Consider the following 26710-nt stretch of genomic DNA (forward strand, 5'->3'; position numbering starts at 1 on the left):
TCTCAGGGGCTGGAGCGATAGTACAGCAGGTAGGGCGTTTGCCTTGCACTCGGCTGACCCAGGTTCAATTCCCAACATCCCATATGGTCCCCTGAGCACCACCAGGAGTAATTCCTGAGTGCAGAGCCAGGAGTAACCCCTGTGCATTGCTGGGTGTGACCCAAAAAGCAAATAAATAAATATATAAATAAATAAACAACTAAATAAAATGATAGCATCTTTTTTTTAAAAAAAAAAAGGAAAGTTAGTTCTCAGAGTTTATACAGATTTTTACAGTTTATGCAAAGTTAGAAGCAGATGGCAAATGCTTTGTTCTCCGAATAGTTTTTATTTTTGCAGCCCATTCTATTATTCCTCACACATTTCACATAGAAAGCCTTTGTGGCAACTCTTGGGTTGACCTGAACAACTAAAGAGTAACTTATTATGTTGATAAGTGCAAGCCACTGTCTACACAAGACATGGTTCCCCCAGTTATTTCTCTAACAGCCTACTTCATTAAGCAATTAAAAAATTAGACCCGTGGTCAGAATGATAGTATATTGGGTAGGGCATTTGCCTTGCACTCAGCGGACGCGGGTTCAATCCCAGAGCACCACTAGGAGTAATTTCCATGTGCAGTGCCAGTAGGAACCCCTGAGCATCGCTCGGTATGATGCAAAAAGCAAACAATAAAAATTTAAAAAATATACCCTTTGTCTTTTTCATACCAGATCGCTATTCACCCCTTCCTTGTAATATTTTTTAACCTAAGAGGAAAATAAATTAGAATTTAAGACCTATTAACCACAGCACCTCCTCAGTCCCTACCATGTTAACTCACCCATGGTCCTGCTCTACCAACTCCCGATGAAATCTCCCAGAAAATGCAGGCCAATAAGCTAAAAGTCATGGGCACACTAGTCCCCACAGCTGAAAACTCGGGGTGCCCTTGGGAGGCAGGAGGGCCAAGTACTCACTCACCAGCTGCAGAAGCTGCGCCCACACCCCACTACTGCAGCCATGCAAGTGCTCAACTCTAGGAGTTCACAAATATTTTCTTCAGAGATGCCAAACAAAGAATAATTTCAGGTACCCTGGTCGCTGGAGTGATAGCACAACAGTAGGGCATTCACCTTGCACTCAGTCAACTCATGTTCAATTCCTCTGCCCCTCTCGGAGAGCTCAGCAAGCTACCGAGAGCATCACGCCCCCACAGCAGAGCCTGGCAAACTACCTGTGGCATATTCGGTATGCCAAAAGCAGTAACAACAACTCTCACAATGAGGGACGTTACTGGTGCCCGCTCGAGCAAATCGATGAGCAATGGGATGACAGTGACAGTGACCCCGGTCCCAGAGTCGGGGAAGAGGGGCAGTCTCTGCCCACCCCCACCCCCATACATTCAGAAGTCCAGGAAACCATGCCACCACCCACAACCTCAGTGACAACACATTGGCCCCGAACATAGATCCTGAAATCTCTGGAATGTTGGCCGTGCAACATCTCCAAATTTCTCAAAACTGAAATTCCAGTAGGAGCACACCAAATTAAATGGGAAAGTAACATGGCAGCCAACCAAAGTCAACAAATAAAAACAATAGTATAGCTGGCTGAACTTGCAACAAACAACTTAATAAGTTCTTAGACAGCTCATTGACCACTAAGGACAAAATAATGTTCTTTAAAAACATAATTTGTCCTCTGAAAGCATGGGACCTAAATATAATAATTAAAAATGCATCTGTCAAAGGAGTCAGGTATGGAATAGGGAGAACCTGGGATTGTTGGCAGAGGGATAGAATAATGGAAATGTAGGATTGGAGATTGGAACATTGTATGCTTAAAACTCTATTACAAACAGCTTTTTAAATCAAAGTGTCTAATTAAAATGTATATATATGCACATATGTGCAAATTATATATATATATATATATATATATACTCTATATATATATATATGGACTGGAGTGATAGCACAGCAAGTAGGGTGTTTGCCTTAAACAGGGCTGACCTGGGTAAGATTTTTCCATCCATCTTGGATAGCCCAGCAAGCTACCAAGAGTATCACACCTGCATGGCAGAGCCTGGCAAGCTGCCCGTGGAGTATTCAATATGCCAAAAACAGTAACAACAAGTCTCACAATGGAGATGTTACTGGTGTCTACTCAGCAAAATCGATGAACAATGGGACAACAGTGCTACAGTGCTATACTAAATATAATATATGTATATCTACGTATATTACATGTGAATACATATATAATCTAACTAGCTGTGTTCTATTAGCTATTTTAGTCTTAATAAAGAAACAATAATCTATTTGTTTATGCCTCTACAGCATAAAGAAAAACAGTTCATCTGTTTTCTTTTTTAAAAAAAATGTTTATATACACCTATTTTTATTTAACATTAACAAACAACGGAGCTTTGATTCTTCCTCTGAGCACAATGGTTATTGAACTTTTTTAATTCTATCAGAGGAAGGAAGAATAAAACTTTACCTTTTCTAGGGTTTTTGGTTTTGATATATTTGAATCTGAGTCTTCAACTTTTTCTGGTAGTGGCACTCCAAAAGACCAACCGCCAAGCCTAATAATAGCAAACAAGTTATTAGTGCTTTAATACAGGAGCACAAAGACTTCCAGAAAGAGGATGTTTCATCTCCCTTAGCTCAAGTTACAATGGTCTTAAAGCATCATACAGCTATGCCTCCGTCCTGTCACATGGCCGCAACCAGGGAGTCACACTCAAGCAGGAGCGCTGCATGATGAAGCTAGCATCCAGGGAGGGAAATGTTTATTCAGAAGATACAGATAAGGAGTTTCTCAGAACTTACCTCCCTAATAGGAACATGCACCTCCGCAGGACTCCAGAGAACAAGGCTACGAGCAGTCACACTCTGATGTGTGTGTGTGTGCACGTGTGTGTGTGTGTGATTTACATAACTGTTAGTGATGGTTTCATGTGTACATCATCATTCCAATACCATGCATAGCACAAGATTACCTTCTTCTATCTAATCCTTTAAATTAGTTTCTACTGGAAGTCAACTTTACAAATTACTTAATTTGTCATGCTCTTTTGCCCTTCCTTAATTTTTTCTTCTTTCTTCTTGGTTTTGGGCTTTCAAAACAAAAGTTTTTCTTCTTCAGGAAGACATCCATAATTACTCAGCTGGAGTATCCCTTCTGTTCTCTTCTCAGTTCTCACAGTGGACTGCATTTTTATCATTGTGTAAATTATCGTATTAGGTTTTCATGAACTACTAGCTGCTTTCTATTTATGCAGCTATTTGAGCTTTTCTAGATGAGAATTGCGTATTTTATCTCCATATTCCATACATAATCCAGCATTTGGTATTTGGTACCTATGAACTTTAGAATATGATAGACATTAAAAAATAGATAACATTATGAAGAAAATAAGACTGATGGAAACTTTTAAGCATAATATACCTCTTCTAAAAAAAATTAAGGTACCTAAATAAGAACATTTCCCTACCTCACACAATTTAATTCATTCATTTACTCCAGAGTCAAGAAATTTCATTTGCCTGATGCTAGTGCAAAATCTGAGCATTCAAAACACAGGAGTTCAAAGTTATAAAATGTTCTACCTATATTTTCCTTGACGTAATTTATGGATTAAGGTCTAATATTGAGGTATTTAGTCTATTTTGATTCTAATTTTGCACATGTTATTACAAAGAGAGCTGAGATTTTTCTTTTTTTTTTTTGCATGTAACAAACCAGTCTTCCCAGCACCATTTGTTGAAAAGACTTTCTTTGTTCCACTTTTTTAATGTTTTTTTTTATCAAAGATTAACTGTTCATACATCTGCAGACATATCTCTCAGCTATCTCTTAGTCTACTCTAATTTCACATTATTTTAATAACTACCACATTATGATATGATATAAAATCGGGAAAAGAGAAGCCTTCCATCTTTTTTTTTACTTATGCTGGCATTGACTATCTGAGAATTTTACTATAAATATTTTAAGTGTTCAATCTACATCTTTAAAAATCATATTGGGTATCTTATAGAAACTGCATTGGATCTGTATAGTGTTTTGGACAAGATTGTCATTTTGACAATATTTCTTCCAATCCATGAACAGGGGATTTGTTTCAATTTTCTAGTGTCCTCTTTTATTTATTCAATTTATTTCTTTTAGTAGTGTTTTAAATTTTATTTTTATAAATCACCTCTGTTGTTAAGCTGATTCCCAGGCACTTGATTTTCTGAGGCACAATTGTAAATGTTATTGATTTTTTAAAAATTTATTTTTTTATATTATTTGCATATATGAAAGCCATGTAATTCTTTTCATTGGTTTGGTAATCTTCGATGTTACTGTACAGGTATATTGTTTCAAGAAACTTTTTTTGTGTGTATAGACTTTTTAAGATTTTCTGAATATATCATCACATCATTTGCATAAAGAGAGTTTTAACTTTCTTTATTCCAGTCTAGATGTCTTTATTATTATTTCTTCCTAATACCGATGGCCAGGATTTACAATATCATCATTATGACATTGAAGCTAGAGGTACCTTCAATGATTCAACTGAATCATTGCCCAAGCAAACTGAAACAAATATAAACAAATGAGACCACATCAAACTAAGAAGCTTATGCGCAGTAAAGGAAATAATGGACAGAATGAAAAGCTATGTCACAGATTGGGACAGTAAATTTGCCCAACACTTATAAATAAAGGGCTAATATCCAAGATATATAAAGCCTTACTAGAACTCTACACAGCAAGCACAAAAAGAAAAATACAACTAACTCCGTCAAAAATTGAGGGTTAGATTGAAAAGAAAAAATAAAATTTCTAAATTCCAACCAGAATTTTGAACCCACCTTGGCTTTTCATGTGGCATCAGCAAGTAATCCTCCAGATTAAAGGCAGACAGATTCAGCAGGGTGTGGCCGAGCTGACTGACCAGGTAAGGGGCCTTGGCACTTCTGTTCGGACACTGCTGTAATTATTTCAGAGAAAAAATAAAAATATATTTATATCCCATGATAATTTTATATGACTTAAGTAGACATGAATTTTTCTAGATTTCAAGATGTAACAAATTACCTGTCACCACATTTTTTTAAATATTTGAGAACTACATATATTTGAGAATTTTATCTCAATTCCACTCAGACTTTTGCAGTCCACTATGTTCAGTTACTTTCAATTGTTTTCTGTGTGTCATTTGGGTAATTTTTTTTTTTTTGCTTTTTGGGTCACACCCGGCAATGCACAGATGCACAGGGGTTACTCCTGGCTCTGCACTCAGGAATTACTCCTGGTGGTGCTCAGGGGACCATATGGGATGCTGGGATTTGAACCCTGGTCGGCCGCGTGCAAGGCAAACACCCTACCCGCTGTGCTATCACTCCAGCCCTGGGTAATTTTTTAAGAACCACAAATGGAGAAAGTTTTTATTGGATTGATTTTATAGAGAATCAGGTGCAAGTAAGAGGATAGAAGCAAAGAAATCAAAGGAAAGTGCTTCTGTGTGCCAAAGATAGAAACCAAGCACCTTTTCTCTAGTGATTGAAACAGGACCTCTATAAGAAAAAATCAGGAAATTAGTTCTCAAAAGAGTTTGAGGACTAATTCAGTGCAACCATAGCCTGTTGCTGCTGGCAGCATAGTGCTGCATATTTCTTGTCACTGGATTTATGGCTTGCTTTCATTTTTCCAGTACTGGTTAAGAAACAATTAGAAACTATAACAGTTTCAACTCTTGGGAATCACCTTCTCTGGATCTTTCATGTTAGGCTTTTAATTTGCATAACAAATATTACCAGCCTTACATAACCCAGATGTTTTTGTTAGAGTGAGGCATAAAAAGAGGATTTAAAAATGCAATAATCCTCTTTGCTATAGAATCCTCTGTAGTAAAGAAGATTATTCAATTATGAGTAGTTTTGAGATGTTTAGTAGAAGAACAAAAGTGATACAAAAAACATTCCAGAAATGCAAGAATGATTCACCATGTGTATATCAATTAACGTGATACATACAGCATATCAACAAGAGAAAAAGTATCTGATAGTATTAACGCAAAGAAAACTTTTGACACAATTCAATGCCCATCATATTTTTAAAAAATACCCTCAAGAAATAGGAATAGGTGTATAGCTTCTCAACAGTAATGGCTACTATAGCAGGTCCACAGTCAACATCATACTCAATGGAGAAAAAATAAAACCTTTCTGTGAGAGACAAGGCACAAGACTAAGATGTCCATTTTATATACTATTATTCAATATGATTTTGGAAGTCTGTACCACAGCAATTTGACAAGAAAAAAAAGCTATTCAAATTGGAAGAGAAATTAAACTTTCTTCCTTTCTCTATAAAAACTTAGATATATAAAATGATAATATAAATGAAAACCCTGAAGATATGACAAAACAATTCTTAGAAACAATAAACCCATGCACAAAATAGTAGGCTACAAAATGTGTTGCTTTTCTGTGTATAAATCACAAACTAGGAGAAAAAGACATAAAACTATACAAACCTATATAAAAGTGGTACCCAAAATATCAATACATATGAATTAACTAAGCAAAGAGATGTGAAAATCTTGAAAACAAGAAGTTATTTTTGATTAAAAGGAAAAAAAGCACAGTAAATTGAGGGAAATGAATTGGAAGAATCAATATCATCAGAATAATATCCTACTGAAAGCACTATACAAATTTCAGGCTACCTGCAATAAAATCCTGATGAAGTTCTTCAAGAACTTAGAATAAATTATCTAAAAATTTGTATAAAATAATAAAAATTCCCAAATAGAAAAGCAATTCTGACAAAAAGAAAGATAGGGAAGTATTGACATTCCTGGCATTAATTTGTAGTACATGTGGGTGGACAAACCAACTCCAGTGCCACCATTTGAGTTCTACTACCAGCCTTGCTTCAGAGACCCACAAATAAATCTCAAAAGAGATCAAAAGCTGTCAAGCTCAGACCCATACATCACTGAACAGACCTGGGTAAATTAGAGAGGGGCAGGTTGACCTGTGCTCCCAAGCAGAGCCCCGAACAGCTGTTTGCTTTCCTCGATCCAAAATTGCCACCATATCCCCGAACTGACTCCACTGTCTCAGGGCAGACCTCACCAAGATATAATCTGTTGAAAATTCTTGTATTCGAGTTTTGTGACTGAAATCTCCAGGCTTTCTAGGAGTCGGGATGGGCTAGCTACCCCTACCTCCCTGTACTTGCAGAAGCATTAACAGTCACATCCATACTGCATAGCTCCCACCCAATTAAAAAATGACTCCAATCTTACCGTACTGATACAAATACTGAAAGCCCTGAACAAACACCATGACCCCTTAGCACCTGTATTTCAAACCATAAATCACAAAAGGAAAAGGAGAGAGAGCAATAAGGAAGGTGCCTTCTATAGTGGGAGGCTGGGGGTGGGAAGTTGGGGGGTGGGGGATGGTGATAAGGAAACAGGGGGCATTGGTGGTGGGAAATGTATACTGGTGGAGGGACGGGTGCTGGATCATTGTATGACTAAAACCCAATTATGAGCAGCATTGTAATGGTCTATCTCACAGATAGACAATTAAATAATTTTTAAAGTAATGTGGAGTTCATGCCCAATTCAATTAGCCTAATCATGGCTGAATAAATAGCAGTACCCCTACACTTAAAAAAAAAGAACTTTGGGATGTTGAGGTACAGTTACTGCCTGTGTACATCAAAGCCATAAATATTAACACTATCATGGCCATGTTACCTAATTAATAATATGAAATCCAAAATAAGCAATAATAATAATCCTTATTATCCAAGCACATCATTGGTATCACTAATAGGTTGATAACAACTTTTAGTTTCCTAAACTAACCTATTTTTTAAATCTACAATCTAGCTCATCACTTTATAAGGGCAGATCTTTCTAAGATATTGTATTTGGCCGCTTCATTGATGAAAATTTAAATTCCTGGCATAAAGTTTACCCTTACTCAAGGGTAAACATGGTCTATCTTTATATATTTTTTCCAATTTCCTTTTCCCTTGGGGGCGTGGGGGGCACACCCAATTGTGCTCAAAGCTTGCTCCTGGCTCTGTGCTCAGAATCCCTTCTTGTGGTGGTGGCTAACAGACATGTAGGAGCAGGTTTTGAATGCAATTGCCTCATGAATGCAAGCAGCCTGACTGCTGTACTCTCTCATGAACTCGTGATTTTTTTTTCAATTTTCTAAAAACTTTTCTTTGCAAATTATATGTTGATTTCTGAGCAGATAGGAGTTGATCTTATGGCTAAGATTATTTGGAGAGTAAAACCCATATGCAGAAGTTTTTTGAGCCTTTTGAAGAGTAATGTACTGATAGATTAACTTTATTGCAGAAAACTGATGAGCAAGTATATTACCTGTGTTGTGGGTTTTCTTACTCAGTATTTTTAATATTTCATGTTCTGTTGAATTCCCTAAATGTTTTTTTGAATGGCAGAGATGAGGGAAAATAAAAAAAACTTTTCTTTTATGCATGTACATGTGACACATATTTGATCCCCAGACAAAATATGACAAAAATAAATAAAATTTTTAAAAAGCACATAGCTCTGAGCTAGAAGATAGTACACAAAGTAAGGCATTTACTTCCAGTCAACTCAATCCCCTGATTCAAATGGTACTTGACCATTTCCATGGGTAATTTCTGAGGAATGTACCCTGAGCACTTAAGTGTGTAATCAAACTGCCAATCCACCCCCACCCCCATCAAAAGAAAGACATACAGATGTCAAAATATATGTTCTAAGCTTAGTTATGGCCTTCAAACATATCAGATAATGATATCTAGAAGCCATAAAGGCTAATTTATGTGGGAACAACTTTGCAGAAGATATTAAGACTGTTGAGACAGTGAGATAGAAGTTTACCAGATTGCCAAGGTAAGCACTAATGCAATCATATGTTTCCTCATAAGAGGAAGACTAGGTAGGTGAGGTGAGAAAGACGTGGCCACAGAGAATGTGACAGAGAGATGAGACCAGTAGTCCATGAATGTGGGAAACTAACAAAAATTAGGAAAAACAAGAAAACAATTTTTGTTGTGGTAAGGTGCTACCAAAGAAAGTTTATTAAGTACACATATAACACTATAATTCTAAGGCAGCTGAGTCCTCAACTCAGAACAAAGATGTGAAAATGCACAGCTGCTCACACCTTTTAGTCCTGTGGATTCCCAGGACCACCATGGTGGTGGTAGTGCTAGTGACGGGGGTGTACTAGAATCTTCAAGATTACTGGTAGTTATTCCTTCATTCTGTTCCTATTGACACCCAAACTAAAGGGCACCAGAATAGTAATGATTAAATCAACACCATAGAATTAGAGCAAAACATTAGAGATTTTATGAGTAAATGGAAAGCAGAAGACATGAACAACAACAAAAACAAAAATAGAAAGACAGACAGATAGAACTCTGTTGTAAGAATACCAAATACATCTATGAGTTTGCTTTCTGAGGAGAAAGATTATCATGGTTTCATAGACATTCTGTAGTGAGCATGTTCTCAATCATTGTAGGCATTGTGCTATTACTTTCGCTGGCATTGCTATGCTTTAAAATAATAAGATCTTCTAAAATAATTACTTTACTAAATGGAATAGTTTTCATGGACCTCTTAGTTGAAAGGCCCAATAAACATTGTTGTCATGCTACTATTTTCCAGCAGAGACTCAATTAGATTCTATTATCTTCTTTCCTTTTTTCCTGTAAATTTGCATTGTCACATTAGCTTGTCAATGATAAGATGTATACCTTTCAATGATACAGATGTATAACTTTCATAAGTTAACTTTTGAATAAATTCCCTAACAATCATTAGTTTGTTCTTTAACGATTACATACCAATGACTAACATTTTATAGGTGGAATACTGATTTCTATATATTTCTACAAAAATCAACCACAATTTAAGAGCTAAATGCAAGGTTAATATTTAATATTTGGGTTTTAGGGCTTTAAAAATATATGACAAGATTCTTGTGAAAAACTTACCTTAAAGTTTTTGGGGAAATTTCTCCCCAAAGGCTAATTTTAGGTTATTTTTCTTTAAACACTTGCTTAATAAATTCCAGTAGAAGATATTATGACTCTAGGTAATAATCAGGAAAACTATGTTGAACTATATATAATATCTATATTGCCAAAATATTAGCTCTATATAATGAAATATCACTAAGAAACATAATCAAGTAAACAAAAAACATAATAGAAGCATGAAACAAAACTGAAGATTTTTCAGGTGGGTTAAATTTATTTATATTTAAAAACAACAACACAAAAAAATGAATAGAAAAACAATTTTAAAGAAATTTTGCAGAAACCTACCAGACAGCCACAGGAGTCAAGGACTTGTGGTTGAGAAAAAGGGTCAGTGTGCCAGCATGAAGAATTTATCCTAACAATACAAAAGAGATAGTATGATCATTTCAATTAAAAAGTTATTTTGATTTTATGAGAGTTCCCTCATACTAGAATGTAGTTTATAAGAAAACCACATCCTTCAGAACACAGTGTTTTTACATTGGTTTGCACATGTTGGGTTGTTAATATGATGACAATATTTGTTACATTGAAAATCAATTTAATTATTTAGTAAAGAGTGCTTAGTCAGTTCTCTGTAGTTAATGTGCTGCCAGGACTCAATGAACTTTCCTAGGGGTCTCAGAAGAGTTTAGCATGAGTTCTGAAGGTCCTTGTATCAGTCAGCTAACTTAAGACCAATAGAGCAATTAATAAACAGCAAGCTACTAATTCTTGTACATAGCATAACAGTAATCCAATTATCATTTGAAGTAAAACAATTATTAAATTTCCATTGTGAAGTAAACTTAAGTATCAGATTGCTATTGAAAACAAATTGCAGGGACCCTCTGCACCTAAAGACTTTGATTCCAGAGACCTAACCCATTTTGGCATCCAACGCAGCTCCTTACAGCAATGCTCTGGGACTGTGAGCTGGGCTACAACTCCGAGCTGCCCGGGAATGGATCTTTCCTCTCCACCCTATCTTTCTGCAAGGAAAATGGCAGTGGCAGCAACATCCACATGGCAGGAGCCACCTTCTAAGACTCCTAACCCAGAGGTAAACTGTCTTTACACTTGGGGCTCCTAGGGAATCATGGGAAGTGGGTGTAACCGGCACGCCCTCGGCCCAGATAAATCCGGAGCTGCTGAGAGCAAAACAGACCCTCTGCACCTAAAGAATTTGATTCCAGAGACCTAACACATTTTGACATCCAGCGCAGCTTCTTTTAGTAATGCACTGGGACTGTGAGATGGGCTATGCAATTTCTGGCAGAATTTTCCCTGGACTTTATACAGAAATCCAAAACCGCGCAGACGCTGCTGTGTCCGCGTGATTTAACATCTCTTAATTGTCAGCAATGTGAAACGGTTCCTTTTTAGCAGGTCTGACTTGGGGGGGAAACTCCAAGTAATAACAGTGAGTTTTTGTTGAAATATTGAAGGTAATCAAAGTAGCAGCCATTTCTCTGGACTGTGAACTAAGCAACAGCCCACGCCGGCCAAGAAGAGGAAATATCCCTCTTTCCCGGTTGTTTCCCATTTTCAGGGAGAAACTCGGCATGGTGTCCACCATACTATGAGGCATGGGAAGGGGGATGGGGGGGGAAGAAAGGAAAAGGAAAAAGGGGAAAAAAGAGTTATGTACTTGGAGCAGTGGGGCTGCATATCTCTTCATTCTCAGCAATGGAAAACTAATTATCATATGCTTCCTTGGTAGTAGGACTGTCTTTCTTGGGGGGAAACTCCAACAACAATAGTGAGTTTTGTGTTGAAATATGGAATGTAATCAAGGTAAAGAGAAAATGAAGTGAAATTCATCAGTTATACAGTTGGGGGTGGGTGGGGCGGGGCGGGAGTTATACTGGGGTTTTTGGTGGTGTAATATGGGCACTGGAGAAGGGATGGGTGTTTGAATATTGTATAACTGAGACATAAGCCTGAGAACTTTGCAACTTTCCACTTGGTGATTCAATTAAAAAAATTGCAATAGTGGCTCAAAATATTTTATATTTGCAAGTTTCCCTAGAGATTTTTCCCTCATAAACTTCATGCTTTGATATTTTTCATGTATGATTACAAATTGAAAGTTTATTTAAAATAGCTAGAAATAGTATAGGGGTTAAGTTTCATGTCTTACAGGTGATCCTCCCGTTTTATCGGGGTACCACATGGTTACATAAGCATCACCAGATGTAGGACTGGGGGACCCTGAGAACTTCGAGAAAGGCCTGGGTAATTTTTTGGCACCAGAGGACCTGGTGTACCTTTTCGTCGCTGCACTGAACTAAACATTCAGCAGGCCTAAAATTGCCAAGAGGAGTCCCAAAGAAGGAACTGTTTGGAAGTTCTCCCCTCACCAAAATGAAAAAAAATGAAAAAAGAAATTTTTATATTGATGATAATTATTTTTATTTTCTTGAAAACTAAGCAAGACATGGGAAAAGTTAGAGAAACAGAGATACTCAATTTGATATTATTAACAAATCTCTAGCTGAGACCAAATTTTTGGATTCGTTTTTTGAAAGATTTGGATATTCAAAAAAGGCCCAGGTTTTCTGCTACTGGTTCTACAGCTCCAGCATAAGAGCACCAAGAAGAAAAATATCCACCCAGTGAAAATAAACTTTCTATTTTATTAACGAGGTTAGCAGAGTGCAATTTCCATGCAATTTTCCTAACATATCAAAAATAACTTAATTCATCAGTACCACTTGCTTGGTGAATTAGTGTGTGAGGACTGTAATTTGATGACACTCGGAGGAAAACATAGGCAGAACTCTATGAAGTTTACTTTGTGGGTATTTTCAACACTAGTAAATTCAATCTCCTGAAACATAGATAAAAATATTTAAGAACCATTTCATGAACTTCACAAAGAAAAGTGGAAAAGAAAAAATATATAGATGAAGGAATATAGAAGACTGAGAATAGAAACAAGAGTGGTCTAGCCCAGCTAAGGATGAGGGGCATTGAAGGTGAGAGAAAAGAAAGAGGGAAAAGGACACTTTTTCTTTCTTAAATGAATGATTTATTTATTTGTTTTGCTGGAAGCGCTCGGGCGACCATATGAGATGTTGCAAATCGAACCCGAGTGATCTGTCTACAAGGCAAACACCCTCTCCACTATCCTATCTTTCTGGCCCTAACTATGGACTCTTAGGATTCCTGTGAAGTGACTTAAAGAAAAGTAGATATCCAAATATAATTTTAATATTTTTTGTGGTCAGTAAAAATTCTTTCTTCATTTTCACTTGAAAAGTTTGAAATGTTTTCTCTTTTTTTCCTCACAAGACTCTAACATTTACTCTTTTTTTTTAATTTCCATTATTCAAAATTCAAATTACTTTATGTCTTGCTTATTTCACTAGGAGGGAAAGGAGATAAATGTATCACCACAGCAAATTTTACTTGTCTAATAAATAACTTTGTTTTACACTGATGTTAAAATGAAGAAAACTGTCTTGTTATTGAAAGTAATTCTAGTTGTTCACTTTCAAGCTCGTTGCAAAAAATGATTAATGTGAAAATTATCTCAATATCTATTAATAAACATATCGCTCTTAAGAAACATGCTGCTCTCTATTGCATTATTGTCTGGAGTTTCATATTAATTACTTTAATCATACTCTTCCAGTACTCATACACTATCAAACATATCTTTTGTTTTTTGTTTTAGACAGGGCTATTCCTACTTGTACTCACAGTTTACTTTTGGCTCTCTGCTCAAAGAACTCAGGTGGTACTCAGAACTAAATGACATGCAAGGGATTTGGGTTGATGCATGGCAAGAGCTTGGACCTTCTTATCTCTGTCCAGAACAGTATATATTTTTATCACTTTCCTCATTTGATTTCACAGGAATAAAATTCCTTGAGACCAGAGCCATATTCCACATAGAACCTGGCTCCTAAAACAGTACTCAATTCACTGTAGCTCCTCAGTAATAGATAACCAGACAATAGTTTTTTGGGTCACACCTGGCAATGCACAGGGGTTACTTATGGCTTTGCACTCAGGAATTTCTCCTGGCAGTGCTCAGGGGACCATTTGGGATTCTGGGAATCGAACCCAGCATCCCAAATGGTCAGCGTGCAAGGCAAACGCCCTACCTGCTGTGCTATCACTGCAGCCCCCTTATAGTTAACAGTTAAGAAAAATTATAGTTCAGCAAAGTAGAGGGAGAGATTATTTTTCCTGTGAAGGACAAATTTCATCAAGACCTTATAAAAAGGTTATATCTTTTGTAATTTACAAATATTACAAAATTATCTTTAATACTCCTTAGTTTAAAAAATTTAATTAACAGGTTGATAGAACAGCAGATAAGACGCTTGCTTTGCATACACCAAATATGGGTTCAATTTCCCAGCATCCCATGTGGTTTTCTGAGTCTGTCATGAGTGATCCCTGATTGCAGAACCAGGGGTAAGTTGGATATGGCCTAAAGCAATATGCATGTGTGTGTATGTATGTGTATGTATGTATATGTACATATAATTGATACTTACATTTGTACATATTTTCTAGAGTTATTACACATATGTTTCAAAGTATTATAAAATTATAATTATATAAAAGCATAATTATTACAAAGAAAATATTCCTCAGTAAACCATATGGTATTGATTATTAATTTTGTGATAATATAGAGCATTGTTTAAAGAGCAATTTAAAGAAAAATTAAAGAAAAAGTAATTATGGGGGCTGAAGAGATAATATAGATTTTAATGTGCTTGCCTTTCAATGGCCAGCCTAGATTCAGATCCCTGCCACTGAATATTGTCCCCCAAACACGACAAGCAGTGACCCGGAACACAGATCCAGGAGTAACCCCTGAGCACTGCTGGGCAGAGGGAGATTGTCAAAAGAACAAACAATACAAAGAACAATTACAAGCTTTACTCCCAATGGTTTTAGACCACAACATCCATCAGTTCTATTCAGTGGTTAACCTATGCATTAAGCTTATATTCATGTCATATAATATAAATAAGTAACATGAAACCATCCTAGAAATGCTCCTCAAAGACCTCAGTGTTATTATTTGGAGTCTGAACTTTTGCAAAATGTATTTGATACTTACATGCCTGGGTTCAAATCAGCACAAAGCAGATCCTGGTCTCCAAACTTCCTCAAAAGTATCTGAGCAAGATCTGTGCCTTGGCCCTCGTTGCTTTCAATTGGAGAACAAAGCAGACCAGGAAGGATGATTAGTAAAGCTCACTGAGAGTCAGAAACATTCTAGCATCACAATGTCTGGTTGACACAGCAAAATTTCATTTTTTTCTGTTGAAACTAATGTTTAGTGCTGTATGGTAAATTCAAACAAGCAAAAAAATTAAGAAATTTTTTAAAATAAGAGTTCTACATCACAAATATATATTTTATGTATGTATACTTACTGAATTTGCTTTCTTATTTTACTTTTTCACTTACTAATATAACAGTTTTTGTGGATTTTAAAAATAATTTAAATATATAATATTAGTATATTAAAATATAAAAATAGTTGAAGTTCTGAGTTTATTTAAATATTGTTTTTTTACTTTTATATATACCTGCAATATGCAAACTTATATAAATGAGCATATAGATTATACATGAAATGCAATTTCATGTATGAAAATATACATGATATATAGAGATCAATATTTTTATTTATTTATTTATTTTTCACACCTATATTTGCATACTTGTATATTATGTCAGATTAGAATTTGATAACACTTTTTGAAAACTACAGTCTTTAGTGAGTTAAACAATCCTAATGATATTTATCCTAGCAATGATGTTCAACAAGAACTTGAAATCTCACCCAAAATGTAATGATGAAGTTTAAAACTCTCTGAGAGAATGGTGCAACTCTTTTTCAATTTACACATCTAATCGTAATAATGCTTTCCATATAAATTGTTTTTTTATACTTATCCTTCTGATTTATTTTACTCAACATGACACATTCCATTCATGTAGCAAAACTTAAGGTTTCATTTCTCTCTTTAAAAAAAACATTTATTTATTTATTTAAATTTATTGAATCACCATGTGGAAAGTTACAAAGTTCTCAGACTTATGTCTCAGTTATGCAATACTCAAACACCCGTCCCTTCACCCGTGCCCATATTCCACCACCAAAGACCCCAGTCTACCTCCCAACCCGCCCCCCCATCCCCGCCTGCGTAATTAATAAATTCCACTTCATTTGCTCTTTACCTTGATTACTTTCCATAATTCAACACAAAACTCACTATTGTTGGAGTTTTCCCCCAAGAAAGACAGCCCTACTGCCAATGAAGCATTTGATAATTAGTTTTCCATTGCTGAGACTGGAGAGATATGAAGTTCCACTGTCAAGTACATAGAATTTTTTCCCCCCTCCTTCCCGCACCACCAAGTTCATGCCTGCTTAATAAATAGTCCTCATATTATGGCTGACACCACACCACCCGACGAGAAAAAGAGATATTTCCTATCCTTGGCCAGTATAGGGCTATGGCTTAGTTCACAGTCTAGAGACATGGCTGCAAGCAGTTTCTGGAACCAAAAATAGTTCCTCCGGATTCTGGTTGATCTGCAGCAATGCGGCCAGCCGCACAAGAGTGTGGCCACCCGGGTCGAATCTCGTCAGAGCATGCTCTGGTATCGGCCCGAAACTCCCCAAGTGTCCTGTTGTTCCAAGTACATAATTTTTTTTTAATTTTAATCTCCCCCCCATTCCCGTGCCTCTCAGTTCGTGCCTGCTTCATAGACCTCAAAATATGGTGGACGCCACACTGCATTTCTCCGAGAAAAGGGAAAAGAACCGAGAAAGAAGGATATTTCCTCTCGTCGGCCGGCGTGGGGCTATGGCTTAGTTTACAGTCTAGAGGAATGGTTGCTACTTTGATTACCTTCTATATTTCAACAAAAAACTCAGTATTATTGTTTGGAGTTAACCCCCACAGTCAGACCTGCTAAAAAGGAACCCTTTCACATTGCTGACAATAAAGATATAATAGGTCTCGCGGCCGCTATTGCAGTCTGGAGGCCTCTCCGGGAGCTGCTCATGTCCAAAGTAGCTCAGTTGCTGCCGGGGTCGAGCTTGTAGGGCAGCAGAAAAGACTGGGCCCGCATGGCGCTGTGCTTAAATATCGGCAAGGGGCAGGACCGGCAAACCTGCCCTCTGGGATCACCTGGACGTCCCCCTGGTACCTGCATTCTGTGTTTTAAAACCAGCTGTTGCCTTGCTGCACCCAATAAGGAAGAGTTGAGAGAGAAAGCCCTGCCCCGCTGGCGGCGAATGGGCCAGGGGCTCCCATCCCAGTCTGGGGGCCTCTCTGGGAGCTGTTCATGTCCAAAGTAGCTCAGTTGCCACCGGGGTCAAGCTCGTAGGCCAGCAGAAAGCAAGATCAATATTTGTAATAATAAATTCTCAGCAAAGAATCCCATGTATTCTCTAATTCTATGTATTGTCTAATATTTCTTTTTTGTCATATTAGAGTTACATTTATAATTTAAACAGTTTTGCTGTGTATCAAGACCAAAAGTACAAAACTTTCTTACTTAAAAAGCAATCAGCTTTGGCGGATGCTCAGAAATAAACTCTAGGTTAAATTTTATACATAAATAACAAGAAATAGCTTCACTTGAGGAGAACATAGAAAAAGATATTTAAAATCGCTCAATTGAACAGTGCATCTCATTACAATTAGCTAAAATTCTACATTACAGTATTGTTTTTTAAGTAAAGATTTGTCACTGTCTAAAACTTATGTCATTTTTATAAATTAAATTTCTTCTGGTTTCTTCTTTTTTTGTGTGTTTTGTTTTTCAGCATGCGTGCCCAGGCAGCCCCACCTCTCTGAAAGATCTACACAGTGCAGGGGCAAGTTTCTGGAGCAGACGAGACAGTTCCCGCCAGTGGTCTGAGCAGACTGAAAAGAGAGGCTGAGAATCCTTCAAAGTCACTTTAAGTAGGCATTGCTGAGAACATTTCTCTCCCTTGATTACATACTTTTGGAAATAAGTAGCATGTATATTAAAGGATGTACATGAATTGCTTCTTTTAAAGCAAAAAACATCTCAAAAAATGTAAACAGAGAAGCAAGTTCAAAATGGCCAAAAATGAACAATTGTGTAAGCACTACCATGGCAACATACAAAGAACACATAAAGATGTAATGAAATACAGTATCCTCCAAAGAGTCTCTGAAAAAAGCTGCTGAAGAAAAATAACTATCACCTTAAGAAGACTCAACTCTGAGGAAGGCAGACCAGCAGACAAGTCAGATGACTGCACTCACTTGTGTGATAGAAAAACAAACAAAAAAACATTCATTTGAGAAAATAACCCGAGGACAGTAGAAACAAGCTCCAGGAGGACTTGTCCACAATTGGAAGCCTGACTCAAGTGGTGGCAGGGAAGGGCAGTTAGGAGAGAGAAGGGACCACGATGACAATGATAATTGGAATGATCACTCTGCACAAGAACTCTGTGCTGAAAGTAGGCAAAGGAAGAAACATGATTAGCTTCCCTTCCCTGTATTGAGAGTCATAATGTCCAAGACGTGTGTGTGAGAAAGAGAGACAGAGAGACAGAGAGACAGAGACAGAGAGGAGGGTGGGGGTGCCTGCCATAGAGGTTGGAGAGAGGGAAACTGAGGGTATCAGTGGTGGGAAATGTTCACTATACACACTAGTGAAGGGAGGGTGTTGAAGCATTGTATGACTGAAACGTAAAAAAGAACAACTTTGTAACTGTGTATCTCATGGTGATTCAATAAAAAGTAAATACACACACAGATAAATAATATATATAAAAGAGCTTAGAAGCATTTTCTCTTGATGTGGGGGAAGGGAGCAGAGACTGAAAGAGCAAAAAGATCTGTAAGGTTGGCAAGCCAGTACCAGACTGAGAATGCCAGATAAGGAAGGGAAGGTGATGAAGACAAGGAATTTACCAATACTTGCTTAGTTTAAAAGCAATTCCAGATTGTTGCATTCCACACTGGACTGCTGCTTCTGGTTGGTGTAGGGACTCCATCTACATTACCCACACTCAGGAAGGGTGCACTCTCGGCTGTGCCCGGATCTCCACGCCTGAACTGAAGCTGCCTCTCCTGTCAGTCATTCTGAGGCGCTTAATTTAGCTTTCTCCCAGGGTTTAATTTTGTACTTGAATTCAAGACTCATTAACATTTTAGAAGTTGATAAAAATGCAACAAAAGATACAATCATATCACCTGAGGGAAGCACGCAACCCCCAAGTGGAGCACTGAACAGCAGTCACAGACCTGCTCTGCTCGAGTCTCAGTCACACCCTCACCCTTATGGGCTTCAGGTACCAGGTCCATTCTCCAAATAATATGTTAGGCTTCTACACTCAGCCACCATTGAACAAGGGAAATTCCCTGAAACTGGGGACAGAGAGGTGATCCTCGGCGTGAGTCAGAGGAAACTGAGTGCAAAGGATCCCAAAGTGCTCACTTTTGTGCTTGTACACACTGTCAGATTGACACTATTACTGGGAACTAGTAGTACCCAAAGAAAGACAGGATGTGTTCTTCCTAGGCCAGCTAATAGCAGCCATTCCAGAGAAACTAGTAGGAATCTGCCATCTCAGAGGCCAAAGAATTTATCAGGCACTGTGGAAGAAAACCTCACTTATCAGGACATAGTTACGAGAATCTGTCTCTAAAATGATATGAGCAAATCTAAAACCTGACCTGTAGCTAAGTAAATTAAGTGGTTGAAAACTGTTATTGGAATCATAAGACTACATCTCCTATTGTTGCCCAAGTCAGCTGACCTATGATACCACATCAATGGCCAAACACAAGCAACTGCAAATTTTGAACCACACGTCCAGAGCAACTAGATCTTAGTCCTGTAGCAACTGTAGGTCAGTTCCACTGATGCCCTGTTATTATTCTGCAGATTCAAATCTGTTAAAGTCACCAGGTCCATCTTCCAAATTCTTAAGAAATCCTCTATAGGGTGTACCTGGGTTTCAAGAACTCAAAAGACTCAGAATTTAGCATGATATTGTGACTGGGAACACATTAGTTCTAGCAACTAAATGCAATATATTAAAAGGATAACATACCCTGACCAAGTAACACAGCAATTTAAGGGAATGAAATTATCCTGCAAATCAATTATTGTAGTACACCATATATACAAAAGGAAACAAAAGAAGCATGTAATTATATAAGTTGACAAAGAAAGTGCTATTGACATGATACAGCATCCATTCATGATTAAAAAGAAACTAGCAAAATATGACTAGAAGGAGTGTACAGAATGATAGTAAAGACCACTAAAAATAGCCTAAATCAACATCATAATGACAAATAAACAGAGTCTTCCATCTGAGAAACTGCACAAAGCAAAGATGTCTACTTCTCAACTAGTATTAAAATTGTTTTAGTGTGCTTATCACTGCAATTATGTAAGAAAAATAAATGAAAGACACTTATGACTCTGGAAATAATAAACTGATACAGTAAAGCAGCAGGATACAAAAACAATACACAATAATTTGTTGTGTATTAAAGAGAACGAAAATAAAATAAAATTAAAAATCACTCAAAATAATGTCTAAAAGAATAAGATACACAGGGATCAACTTAACAAAGGATATAAAATACATGTATGATAAAACTATAATATGTAATTCAAAGATATAAAATAGGACACCAAAAATGGAAAAACTCTTCCTTATTTATGGATTGAGACTATTAACATTATTAAAATGACTATATTACCAATAGCCTTTTACATATTCAATGAAACTCACATAACAATTTTGATGATAATCTTAAAAGACTTGAAACAATCTCTAATTAAAATCTGTAGGGTGTCATAAAACTCCCTGAATGGTAAAAACTATTCTGAGAAGAAAAAAAAAGAAGTAGATAGGCATTTTTTTTCACTTCCTGACCTAACTATAAAGCTGCAGCATTCTAAACTGTGTGGTACTAGAATAAAAATAGAGTCACCACTGAAATAAAATGAGAACCTAAGGAAAAACCTTCAGATTTACAAATAGTTGATCTATGTCAAAAGAGCTAAGAGTGTTACGTGAGGAACAAAAGCCTGTTTAATAAATGATGTTAGGATAACTGGAGAATCTCATTAAAAACTAAAATTAGGCCTGTGTTTTACACTATATATACACATTAATTCAATATGGATTGAACACCTTAAGATTAGGCTAGAACTCATAGAATTCTATAGTAAAATATAGACAGAGAACTGTTGGAAATGAATTTCAGATCATTAAAATAATTTTATTTTATTGGCAAAGATAGAAAGAATACTATATCAAATTAAAAATGTTTCCACATAAAAGAGATGCAAACCAAGCTCTTGGGTTTACTAATTCATGGGTTTACTAATGCCCTGGCTAAAACTTCTGGGCACCTTTGGGGAGCGCAGTCTGAGTCCCTGGCCTGCCAAAGCCCCTGAGCTTCACACTCACTCCACAGCTGCAGTGATGCCCAAGGCCCAGCTGCACTTCCTTATGACTAATCTCTGCAGAGACCTCTGACTGATGAAAATTGCAGGTACACCAGATTCAGGCAGAGAACTCTGAGACCTTAATGTGGGGGTGGAGATCCCACCCACACCACGCCATGCCCCTCATAGTTCTGGAAGCCCTGGCAGCCACACCCACGGCCCACAGCCCCTCCATGTGAGTTTATCAGCCCAGTTCTGTAGATCCTGGAGTTTGTGGAGCTCCTAGAGCCTGGAACATCTTCAATTTCCATTAGGATCCTACTAACATCCCTAGAGGAACACAACGACCACCGTGAGAAAGTGACAGAGAAGCCAACTAAGCTCAATGAACAAAAACAACACAGGAGGCACAACTAGAAGTGAAGAACTTGGTAATCCCTCAGACAAGGACTTAGTAACCCTATGTGAGATATAAGGATTTCCACAAATTTTCATTTACTGAAGTATTTTTGATAATCCCATTAGCTATTTAACCACAACAAGCAATATAAAAGAAATTATGTTATGCCTGCTAGCACAGTGAGTAGGGCATTTGCCTTGCCTGCAGCTGATTCAAGTTCAATTTCTCCATACCTCTCGGAGAGCCCAGCAAACTACCGAGAGTATCCCACCCACCCGGCAGAGCCTGGCAAGCTACCCGTGTTGTATTTGATATGCCAAAAACAGTAACATCAAGTCTCACTATGGAGACATTACTGGTGCCTGCTAGAGCAAATTGATGAACAACGGGACAATAATACTACAGTGCTACAGTGTCTGCTAAGGTGGCAGGTTTAGGGAGTTGCTGGGAGAGTGGGACAATCGTGAAGGGAAGGTTATTCTGCTGGTGGCATTGGTCTTGGAATATTGAATGCCCAGGACAACTGTATTATGAACAACATTGTATATCATGATGATAGAGTAAAAAATAAATAAATAATAAGGGAAAATGTCTTCACATGGCAAAAGAAACCGAACTAAAATAGACATCCTGCTTAATAGAAGAAAACATTTTCACATTATTCATAAAATAAAGGACTAACATGGAATATATGTAAAGAACTCACAGAGCTCAACAACAAAGTCAACAATCCATCCACAAATGGGGAAAGGATATGAACAAACATTTCCCTGCAAGGACATATGGACAACGAGGAGCATATGAAGAAGTGTTCATTACAACATATTTTAAGGAAAAAGCAAGTAGAAGCAGTAATGAGATATTGCCAAATATCAAAGAAAACAGTAAATAAAAACACTGGAAATGATCAATATTGACCAATAGTGGACATTTCAATATTGAGATGCAATAAAGCTATAAAAAACACTAGAGAACCTTTATAAAGTATATAAAAAGATAAAACATGACCAGTATTTAGGAATACAGGTCATTTCAATAATCGGAAGTAGTGATAAAGGAACTTTTATTCACTATTGGGAATGTCATTAAATTCAACTCTATAGAAAACATGGAAATTTCTCAAAAAAAAGAAGAAAAAAAGTTTCCATATGAGCCATACTTTTTGGGTCTTAATTCTATTTCTTAAACACAAACATTAATTGCAAACATTTCATTTAAAACAAATATTGAATGTTTGCTTTAAATATTTATTTATTTAATATTTAATATGTTTATTATATATTTATATTTACTAAAGAGTCTCTCGCCCGCATGCCTGGCTGTCTTCCCCGGGGCTCCTTGGAGGGGATGGGCTCCAGCTTCCCTCCCCACCCCGAGCAGAGGTCCCGGAGGCCGAAGACCACCAGAACCTAGCTACAGCCATGCTTGAGGCCCCTCTCCACACGTTCGGACAGGCCTCATGCATGAAGGTACCGGCATGAAGGTGTGTGTAATCCATGATTAGCAAGTGAAAATAAATTAAAAAGAGCTAGATGTGGGAGAAAATTATGTAACCTTAATGTAATTTATATATATAATTTATATGTGTGTATTGTATACAATACACACATATAAATTGTGTAACACATATAAATTGTGTATATGTATATATAATATGTATGTGTGTATATAACATGTATATATAATACACATGTATTATATATCATACACATATATGTATATGCAATGAAATAGTATGTATTAATAAAATAAATAAATGAACTAAACAGTATCATATTAATTAACTCATGAGAGGGAGAATAAATCACCTGATGACATAATTTAACTTGTCTGAGACATAAAAGGAAACAAAACAAGAAACTTGTCAGTACTGATGACAGAGTCTTAAATTACAGAACTGTGATTACCATGCAACGTGGCATGTGTCTGTGCGGGAAGGAACTGCCAAGCCAGAAATGGCACAAGGGTATTGGTGGAGCATCTTAGACACTGGTGTTTGAGGTCTAGGAACTGACATATCATAACCCTAAATGTTATCATGGTTGCACACACTTTAAAAACTGCAATAAAAAAATTAATGTAAGTATCTTTTTAATAGTAAGTAAAAAGAAATAAAAAGAGCAAGACTGAGGGAATAAAGAAAAGTAACTTCAATGCAATTTTTAAACCTGATTTTCTAACCAGTTTCCATGCTCATACTGATCATGAAAATTCAATTTCTAAGTATCTTTCTAAATTGGCAGCAGTTATCAAATATTGGCAGATTAGTTATATTTTTACATCCCTGCATACTAAGATTATATATAATATTCCAGAAAGAGAAGCAGTTACCATATTAGTACAATACAGCAGTCTAAGAATGGAACTTCGCCAAGAAAATTCTAATTTTTCATATTTTCTCCATATGTCTTATAAACTATTTGGAGGTTTTCTCTGTTCAAAATTTAGAAGTGTTCTCTACATACTGTTAAGCCTGTAAACCTTTCTGATATGACATCTCTGGGATCATAGCTCAACTCCCCCTCCCCCCCCCACGCCCCCAATCACTGGCAAAGGCTTCTGTGGGCATTTATGCCTTAAAGGCCTCTGTGTCCCTGAAGTGTACATTTGACTCTTTCATTTGCTTGAATATAATCTCCACGCATCATGTAGCAGTGTTCCTTCTCTGATTCTGTCTCTGTACCCTCTCCTCTTTCTGCCTGGTAGCCCTAATATTTCTGTGTATCTTAATTGTAGGTTTCTTTTGTCTTACTAGGTGAAACACATAATCTCTGAGGAATATTTGCTAAGGATAGTATTTGAAATAATGAAGATTCGCAAATATGAGTTAAACAAATTATATTTCTAACGCGTTGAAATGATATGTCTTAGCCATACACAATTATTTGACTTCTCTACAATTGTTACTTCTTAACCTCTACTTATTACAAGTAACTTGATTTTAAGAGCAGTAGCTTTCCAACATCATTGCAATGTCCAGACCTTGAAAAAAAAAGATTACTTATAGGAAAACTTAATTTTTCCATCATATAAAGTACAACAAATTTTGTGAATGTCCAATGTTCCATGATTATTCTAATGTGATCTCCTACATCATGGCAATAAAACACAATGATTAAATATGCTGAAACCCAGAGAAAATCTGTGGTTTATTAGTTAATGAGGCAGTGAGAACTCAGAATAAATATTCTCTAAATATCTGACAAACGAGAATATATCTTAGAAGGGAAAGATGTATATTTTCACCTAAAAACTATCTATAAAAAGATGTTAGTCATTGTGGGAAATTGACCCCCTGATCAAAAAAAAAAAACAAATCTAAGAATATGATATGACCCTGGTAAAATATCTTAGGTATTAGAATTTAAAGGATTTGCAAAAGTGTATCCAAGATAGAACACCAGGAAAGAACAGAATAGATAACAAATGTCTGCAGGCTGCAAAAATGTGCCAGGCAAACACTAAATAGGACTTTTGGGGGTCTTTTAGATACTGGGGGCACTTGAGCAAAAGTAGAATAGAAATCTGTCAGGACTTTACATTTCAAGGGTGCCTTTCTGATAACTGTGTGAAATAGTCTGAGCCTCTGCTCTCCATGTACTACTGATGCCAATGTGCTTACTAACTGTCCTTAATGCATCTACCAATAATGGCTCACCCGTTGGAAGCATTGGGGTGGTTGGTGGGGGAAGCAGTATTTTATTGGATAAATAACCTGCCTGTGAGTCCACTGATGACTGCCCCTGCCCAGGAGAACTAAAATTTGGACAGTCCACCTGTGTCTGCCTCTTTATGTGACCCTCTCATCTCTCTTTCTCTGCAACCAACCCTCTGAATGGGGTGGCAGTGGAAGAGGAGGGTCAAAGGTGCGAAACTGATTGGCTTTAGACAAGACAGTGATCCCTTTATGATCCTGAGAACAGAAAGAAAACATCACGGGGAAAGGTCTCCTAAAGCCACCAATAGCAAGAAGTTAGAGGCCTGCCAGCTCTTAGAAGTTATCTCCAGGTGAGAAAGCAGAACTGTACTCCAGGACCTGTACCTATGGAAGAATTTTTAAAAGTTTGTAAGAAATGAACTCATTAAGCTTAGAGCAAAAATATATTTGGATCATCCAGACCCCTGGCATCTCTTCCGGCGCAAGATATATCCAGACCAAAGCCTTGTTAATACAGCATTTCCCTTGGTCCCCAGATCACACATGCTTTTTGATTTACAGATCTGATGAAGATAGGATGCAATTTCAAACAAAGACATACCCAAATGGGAGAAGTTCCACCTGAAAGTATGAAACCTTTGTGTGGTTCAACTGACCCTACTCCCTTGGGAAAAAGGCAAACTGTCTCTGACCCTGGCACCCAGCGTGTGAGCCCCATTGGCATAGAGGATGGAGTCATATTCACAGGCAGGATGTCTGCAAGTGAGCTTGGCTGAAAAGCAAGATGCATGCAAGGGAACTTGGCAGCAAAGCAGGATGTGTGCAACTGAGTTTAGCCAAAAAGTGGGATGTGTGCTCATCTGGCAGAGAAGCAGACATAAGTGCTCACTTGGCAGAAAAACAAGTTGACTCGCATAATGCGGGGATCAATAAAGAGGGTAGCCTGTTGCTTATTTCCTCAGCCCCTGCATCAATCAATTGTTTAACTATTATCTATGTTAATCAGTGTATTGTTCACCTACTGTCCTGCTAATATTCCTATTTTGTAGTGGATAGGTTGCTTTACTGATTTCTTATCTTTGGCATCTCTCTCCAGCTTGCATGCTCACTAAGCTTGGGAATGGGAGGGAAACCAAGTCCATAAAAAGTTC

General features: G+C 37.1%; 1 protein-coding gene across 1 annotated transcript in view; it reads right to left on the reverse strand.

Annotated features, from left to right (window-relative positions):
• The window catches only part of ABCA13 (ATP binding cassette subfamily A member 13), a 489034-nt gene that overhangs the window by 122873 nt on the left and 339451 nt on the right, over positions 1–26710 (reverse strand). The window contains 4 exon segments of the mRNA XM_055124812.1: positions 2485–2572; positions 4854–4972; positions 10363–10432; positions 15146–15235. Of these exon segments, the coding sequence (XP_054980787.1) occupies positions 2485–2572; positions 4854–4972; positions 10363–10432; positions 15146–15235 (367 nt within the window).

This window comes from Sorex araneus, chromosome 2 (assembly GCF_027595985.1).
Source record: "Sorex araneus isolate mSorAra2 chromosome 2, mSorAra2.pri, whole genome shotgun sequence".
Classification (NCBI taxonomy): Eukaryota; Metazoa; Chordata; class Mammalia; order Eulipotyphla; family Soricidae; genus Sorex; species Sorex araneus.